Source organism: Oryza sativa, chromosome 5 (genome assembly GCF_034140825.1).
Source record: "Oryza sativa Japonica Group chromosome 5, ASM3414082v1".
Classification (NCBI taxonomy): domain Eukaryota; kingdom Viridiplantae; phylum Streptophyta; class Magnoliopsida; order Poales; family Poaceae; genus Oryza; species Oryza sativa.
Window position 1 is genome coordinate 19230179 of NC_089039.1, and position 7876 is coordinate 19238054.

General features: G+C 42.4%; 1 protein-coding gene across 1 annotated transcript; it reads left to right on the forward strand.

The window, feature by feature from the left end:
- Positions 1 to 1714: 1714 nt before the first annotated feature.
- Positions 1715 to 7255, forward strand: LOC4338694 (protein PALE CRESS, chloroplastic). Its single transcript, XM_015781991.3, has 7 exons — positions 1715 to 1934; positions 2038 to 2117; positions 2841 to 3035; positions 4751 to 4837; positions 5615 to 5665; positions 5815 to 5994; positions 6467 to 7255. The coding sequence occupies exons 1-7, from the start codon at positions 1787 to 1789 to the stop codon at positions 6698 to 6700; spliced, it is 975 nt and encodes a 324-aa protein (XP_015637477.1). The 5' UTR covers positions 1715 to 1786; the 3' UTR covers positions 6701 to 7255.
- The last annotated feature ends 621 nt before the right edge of the window (positions 7256 to 7876 follow it).

Here is a 7876-nt window from a genome sequence, read left to right on the forward strand (position 1 = left end):
GCTGCCTGACCTGATCGCCTGGAGGGTCATTAGCATGAGTCCGTTAGTCCGGCGTCCGAAACTGGATGCCTGAGCTTCAGGCGCCGATGCCCAACACGCTATTTGTGCAATCCCGAAATAAAATGGGCAACCTGGGGCGGATAAGGATCAAAAAAAAAAAAAATTGGGGGACTCAATTACACAGTTTCTTTATTCTTTAACTTCCAACCATCTAGGGACCTTTAGTTTATCATTTATAGTGAAAAAATTAAAGGGGTGCTCCGGGGGGTATCCATGGGTTTTATGAGTTTAGGGGGGACTCAAGTCCCCCGTGCACCCACGTTGGATCCGCCCCTGTGGGCAACTAGAAGTTGCACCAACAAGAGTTCTGTGCCCGAGCTATTTGTGTTGCCTGGTATTACTATAGAATTACCCTGTTTTAAAATATAGCAAACTAAAAAAAAACTACTTCGCGAATGCACGCGAGATGGGTATCCTACAAACATGTCTAGATAACATTGTGACAAGCTTGGGTTAGAGCAAGTTTGGGGGGTGAGGTTGGGGAGGAGGGTGAAGCTGGAGAGGAGGAAGTGATGGATGGCTTAGGATGCAACGGACTGGTGGTGGACAAGGGCGAGCGATAAGGCTACAGGTTAGGGTTAGAGTTTAGGGCTGGGGTTGAGAAGGGTGGCGCTAGGGAGGAGGAAGTGGGGAATCGGGCTTAGAGGGATGACTTAGGAGGTGGCAGACCGGCGTTGGGCGGTTAAGGTGGTGGCATCGTTGCTGGAGTCGCGAGACCGGTAGCTGGCGGTGGGCCAATGTTAGCTGGTGGTTGGGAGTTGGGGAGGAGGGGAGTTAGGCAAAGAGGAGGAGGCCGAACGAGCGAGGCTGTGTCAGCACGTTGACACCTTTCAACATCGGTGAGGTTGGGTGACGGCAATGCTGATGGTGGTGGTTGAAAAAAGAACTAACCTAGTGGTGAAACTCGTTAGAGGAAGGCTGTTACCATTGCTAGAGGGAGGCTGCTCATCCACGACTTTTCTCGTCGTCACATCAGCGTCTCCTCTTCTCCGTCAGAAGAAGCTCGTCAGAGAGAGGTCCGTCGCTGCTCACGAGTCATGAGTAGGGTGGAGAGCAAGAGGAGATAAGGTGGAGAGAGAAGATGATGTCCTAAACTGCTTAGTTGATGGAAGCATTCGTCGGCGCGAATGGCCGACGCGAACAGTCATGTAAAAGAGAGAAAGAGATGAGGGTTTTACCGTAGAAGGGGAGCCGACGCGTGCGCTGCGCTCCCATTTTGCGTCGACGCCGTCTCCAGGTCCCGTCGCTGCGTTGAGCCTTGTCGCCAGGCACCCCCCCTAGCCTTCTTGCCCATCACCCTGCCACCTGCCGACGCTGGCTAGCCTCCTTGCCTTGCCACTGGCCAGCCTCTTGTCCCTAGGGTTTGAAGGGAGAGGGGAAGTGGTGACGGTCAGTGGTGGATCCATGCACAATCTATGGGTCAGCTGACCCCACAACTTTTTGAAAAACGCGCTTAAAATCCTTCATTTTTATGTATAAATTTAAAAAGTTAGAGAAATAATCTCACTTAAAACTTAAATATAAGCTAATAGTTGACCTCGCATGATTAAATTTTTGGCTCCGCCTGTAGTGGAGATTGGTGGTGTGGTGTTCACTTGTGCAGTGGGCTGCGGGCGCGTCCGTTTACTCCGCTCGATAGAATTCTCTCTGCTTCGCCCTTCGCGGTTTATCCGCTACACCGAAAAAAAAATACCCACAAAACCCCGTGAGGCCGTGACAACGCGCCATGGCCGCCGCGGCGCCCGCGCTGCCGGCGTTCGCCTCGCTTCTCCTCCCCTCATCCAGCTCGCCTCCCCGCCGCATCCCGTGGCCCCGCCCTCTGCCTTCTCGCCGGGGCGCTCTCCGCCCCGTCAAGCTGCTCCCCGCCATCTCAGGTGCGGCTCGGCTCGAGTGCTTCTACTCGTACGCTCTTCGGTAGCGCCCCCTCTCGTATGGTTGGGATGAAAACCTTTTCGTGTGTTGTTTCGCGTACTGCAGCTGTGGAGAAGGGCAAGGGCGCCGCCGCCGAAGCCAAGGAGGTGGAGCTGGAAGGGATGCCGCCGGAGTACTACGACGAGGTTAGGCACGTTAATTTGCGTATTGATTCGAGGATGTTGTGAAACCAGGAAATAGTTGTACAGTAACCTAGAACGACCTTCCCATTTCTAGGTGGTCAATAGTAGCAAACCTGTTTGTTTTATCTGTAGCCACACATCCACATGGGAAATTTGTTTGGGTTTGTAAATGTTTACAAACCCAATCAACAATCAACTGTTTATATTTCATTTCATAATGGGCTAATTATACCCTCAATTACCGCTGTTAGCTTCATTGGCAAATAGAAGGACTACAGGGAGGGTTTTGGCACTTGGTTTTTGGGGACTGGTGCTCTGCTCACTATGATAATCAAATTCATCACTAGCACAAAAAAGGAGGTGACTCTGTCTCTATCGTCAATATGCATAAGAAAAAGGCAAATATGTGCTGTTCAACGTTGATGGCTTTCCACATATGTTTCCTGATCAAGCGTGACTATGTAGGTACAATGGTACATAAATGACACTACGCCAGTGTGCTGCAACCGTTAACTAGATCAAGGCTACTTCAGTAGAGTCAATACTCATACTTTTACTCTTGTGGCAAATAACGTCTGCATACCTACAGCTTTCTTGCCGCCAGCTAAGCTGTTATGTCCATATGAAGCTACATTCTCGTTAAACACCAGTGCAGTTAATTCTCCTTGTTATATTAGCAGCAAACATTTTTCTGCACCCATAGATTACCTAGGATTTTTCATGCAGGAATGGCAAGCTCGTCAGCGGGAAAAGACTAAGGAATGGAATGCATATCGGAAGAAAGAGGAAGCTGAGGAAGAAAGGCTAACAAATGAATACCGTGAAATAGGCATGCGTTTGAAAGCTTACCCACAGGAAGAAGTTCGCAAAGCTCGGATTTTGGTTTCAAGTTTTATAAGAGCTGGTGAAGATATTGAAGAGGTAACCTATCCTTATTAAGTCTCCACTCTGCAATTCTATGTTTCATCCTTTTTTCCCAATGCTACTGGTAGTGCAGTTTTTGCTGAATCGTGAACAGAAGATGACAAAACTACGACCTTAGAATCTAACATATGGTTAGTAGATGCATGTTATGCTTATAAACCAATGATTACAGAATTTAGAAATTACTTCATAAACTACTAGTTGTGGATAAAAGAAAAATAGGAAAAAAACTCAAATGTATGAAAGCAATTTAAACTTCTTGAACATTTTCAGGAAGTACTGAACTAAATAACATTTTTTATAACATGAATAATCATGTTATACAGTTGGCCTTTTAGCCATGCTATTATGCACATCATAAAGGATTACCTGCCAGTCTGCCACTGTTCCACAGCTCACAACTGCCTACGCCAAGATCTGTGGCACATCCTACACCATGCTTCATCATCATAGCATCCATAATTCATTTGTTCTACTTGTTACAATTGATAATTCCATTAGTCACAGTTGTCACCTAATTGCACCCCACATAACCATCATATTTGCAATTTTATCTATTTTCCCATGTGTATGCCTTAAGCTACCAGCATGTGCTGTCATATCAACAAGGGGGCAGAGCTTGAGACAATATAAGGGGGCCAACACTAAATGAACTACTAAATTAAATAGTATAGACCACTATCTTGAAACTTTTATGGAGGTACTTTAAACATACAGATACTTTTTTCGAGCACACAGGAGATCTGTGCATCATTTCATTAAGCAAGAGAAAAAAAAAACAACAGGTGGGGAATTAGAATAAACTCTCCCACCCCAACAGCAAGTCTTACAATAAAACAGAAAAAAAAAGGACGGACGCAACCAAGCATTCTAGGAGACAAGGACTATCGACCTAGCCAACAACTCTTGGAGCTTTGAGGCTCCAGCCAAGCATCAAAGTGCTCCTTCATTAGCCACTGTTTGGATAACTGCCACCATACTAGGTGTTGCACCATTGAAAACACAATCATTCCTATGTTTCCAAATCTCTCAAGCAACCAAGATAATGAGCTGAGTTAAATACTTTCTCCTCATCCTTCTGCATACCTTTCACAGCCTTCGACACCAACTAGAGGACTTATGTGTGTCTTGATTTGGCAAGTTGGAACTTGGAAGAGAAGCCAAGCCTTTGTAGAATCAGGGCCCAAACTTGCTGGCTAAAAACACAAGTGACATACAGATATATTTTAAAGGTTATCGCGGGAGAACTGTTAACTGGTTATATTGAAGGAAGAAAAGAAAGGTACACAACCTAGGCCAACGGCCAACCAGGTCAGTTAAGGTTCAATCTGAAACATTTGAATTGGGACGGCATATGCTGTAGACTAATCAGCTGATAGTGTGAGGTACATAAAAAACCTATTAAGGAACTTTAATTGAAACTTTATTATATGTAATGATCTGTGTACAGTTGAACACCCACACTGTACTGTGTCTGTAGTTTCTCTCTGTGGCACCTTCTTTGTTGGCAAAAATATTTGTATGTGACTACTAAAAGGTTAACTCCAGGCTCACACATCAAAGTTCTGTTAACATAATAGCTTGAAAGAGTTTTTTATTAGGTAGGGTCATCAGAGTTGAGTTTTCCTATAAACAGCAGTTTTTTTTTTTTATTAAGCCACTTATGAAATATTTCATTTCTTAATACATTGCTGCTCTACTTTCATAAGCAGGAAATTGAGAAGGCTGCTGAAAGAGGAGAGCTTACTGAACTTGTTCTTATGGTCATATGGAATCGACTTGATGTTGCTCGCCGCGATGTATGCTAATCTTCTCTTTGAATTATCTGATGACTTATGTATTGTTTATTTTTTTATTTATTTCAAGCCCTTGCAGTTTTCATCTTGTTTTACGGTGGTACTAGTCAGTATTCACCCTTTTGTTATCAAAAGTGTGGTTGCTTTTTTTTTTTTTCATTTTGGGCGTAAGATAATCATAGTTGAATGTGCAGAAAATGCTTTCGAGAAACATGTAAGTACGACTCATGGTAAAGAAACTCATTAAGTACGAATGTTGAAGTATTGATGGAACAACAATTGAATTTTGGATTCCCTGCCCCCAAAAAAGGAGGAAATAATTTAGGCTGTATAACACTACAACATACCATTTACTCACCTTGCAGATTTGGACAACTAAAACACCTTGTGAGTTGTAAGAACTCCTAGATCCCATGCATTTATTTTTCTTATTCCACACTGCCACTCAATATTACAACCTGTAAACATTGATTGATATTTAAACTTTTATCACTTCTGTTGCTCAATTGTTGATATCTAGTCTTTCCATAAATTTTCAGCATAGCAAAAGTATATTTGAGAAGGGAGAAATTCCTTTGCCTATAAGTTCTAATATCTACAATCAAGATATTTGACTAGAGGCAGCATAGCAAAAGTATATTTGAGAAGGGAGAAGTTCCTTTGCCTATAAGTTCTAATATCTACAATCAAGATATTTGACTAGAGGGATACCATATTTATTTTTTTTGAAAGAATGGGATACCATATTTATTGTTTAGATATTGACTTATACACCCGCAGGATGAGAGGGATGCCATCAGAAGCCTTGATCTCTTATACAGAAGGGTAGAGGTAAGTCACACAGGTGCACCGCACACAGCCTCCATTATCTTATCATTGTTGGAGGAGTCCATTAAGCTCTTATATTTATATCAATCCTGTTCATTTGACCGCTTCATTGGTCTCTGATGGGCTAATCAGAAACCATAACCTGAATGCAGACGGAAATTTTAAGGAGTGAAGCAACTCCTGCTATGAGATTGCTCAATGACCTTCTGAATCTTCATGATGGATCTGATGATGACAAGTGGTTAAAGAAATGTAAAAAACATATGCTTGAAGTTTTTCCCAGAGAAGACCCGTTCACCATGGTCTTTCCTGCTGGTTTCAACATGGAGGAAGTATGTTAGTTAAATGCATGCCTTTTCCTCATGGGATAAATTGACCATGCTAGAAATTTAGAGTTATTCGAGACTTGAGAATGAAAATTTATGCATGAGACATTTACAAAATTTTAATTTACATGACACAATTCCAAAACAGAGATGCTGACTTTACAGATTTCACACAAAAATATCATCCCCTAGTTGTATTCAAAATTAGTTGTGCCACTTAACATAAGTGTTACCAAGTCTTTTATTATACATAACCTCCTAATCTTAGCCATATACTTCATAGTTGTTAACATTGACAGCAATGAAATTTTCCTTCAAGCAAGCATGGACACTGCCACATCCCTCATAGTTAATTTAGTTAGTCCAAAGATAATATGGAATATCGTTGTCAGTTCATAGTTGAATTCTGGATTTCCTGCTCCTTCTCTCTTTGGTTCTCTCATGCTACAAAAAAATTCTGAATTCTTTCTTTTGTCAGCATCAAGGACAGATCAAGCTGCCACCTCAGGATGATGATGTTCTTCTAAGAGTTGATTTCATCAGGGAAGTTGATGAGCTCTTGAAGGAAGTTCAAGCTGCACATGAAAACAATAAGGTCCCAACTGGTAATGACCCGGAAGCTGTTGCGACCAAGTTGAAGTATCAAGAGAAGCTGCGGACCATACGTCAAGTGGAATCTCTCCTGGAACTGGCATCCTCCCTGAAATGGTGAGGATTGAGTTTGCAGAGGACCATGAAATTCTGCGCACATAGGACTAGAAGTTACCGGCTGAGTACTTGATAGCTGCAATTAGGGTGCAGCCTTTTGAGCTGATTCTCAGGTTTCTGCTAGTTAGAAACTCCTAGCATTTGAATACAAAGGTTAGCTGATATCTGCTTGGGCGTCAATGCATTTTCGTAGAATATTTTCTGCACCTGGGTGTCCAACTCCTATTAGATTTGTACTGCTCTAGTCATTCAGAGTTCAACTGTAACTCAAGCAGTGAGGCTTTGCTCTGGATTAATGTATCATCATGAGAATGGTGTGAGGGTATCTCACACGCTCAAGCTCTAGCATGAGGCAGATGAGTTTCAAGCCAACAAGCTGTGTCTCTAGTGTGCATAATCGAGATGCAGAGATGGTTGAGTACTTGAGTTCTGAAGTTCCCAAGTCAAATACTGTGTAAAGATTTTCGTTTGAAGGAAAAGAAAACATTGAATGTAACATTAGTACAATAACTTGTAAAAGTTTTTTTTTGTATGGAGCATGTGAAAATATCTGGAACAATCCATGGTTTCAACAGTAGCAAAATTTGGTCACATACCAAGGCATCAAACATTCGTATGTTACCATCTACCTCTGCACCCGATGGTGCAATGCAACGCGTGAATGTTGCACGGGCATAGCACGGTTTTCATTTTTGGTCTTGTAAGAGATGGATTGCAAACAATGCCTTTTCAAAGGAAGTGCACCTGGATGCTATGATCAAATATATGGTGCCATCGGATGGTCGAAGCGATATAAAAGAAAATGGACTACCTGAGCTATTGTTTTTTACCCTTATATATCAGTCACTTGATTTAGCGTCTGATGACTCTATATCAATTTTTTCTTGGAGTGAAACAACGAGCAATCTAACTTTTAAATATTGTAATAGACTTACCAGTATGAAAAAAATTGTAATCAATAACCATAGAAACATATATCGGTCGATTCAGGATTTTTTTTGAACGACTCGCATGAGACGATGCGAAGTTCTATTGATAGAGCAGGAAAAAATTACAATATTATAACCCTGGAGGGTCATAACCAGGAGAAAGAAAAAAATATACCACCACCCACACACCGGCAGCGCCAACACACACGACCAGGAGAAGGTTAGCACCGGACCAGCCGCCGCTAAGCGTG

What these genes read in the sequence shown, in the direction of transcription:
- LOC4338694 (XM_015781991.3), top strand. Translation starts at nt 1,787, where the DNA reads ATGGCCGCCGCGGCGCCCGCGCTGCCGGCGTTCGCCTCGCTTCTCCTC. An exon ending in CGCCGGAGTACTACGACGAG is followed by an intron (nt 2,118 to 2,840) that starts GTTAGGCACGTT and finishes TTTTTCATGCAG; the next exon opens with GAATGGCAAGCTCGTCAGCG. An exon ending in CTGGTGAAGATATTGAAGAG is followed by an intron (nt 3,036 to 4,750) that starts GTAACCTATCCT and finishes TTTCATAAGCAG; the next exon opens with GAAATTGAGAAGGCTGCTGA.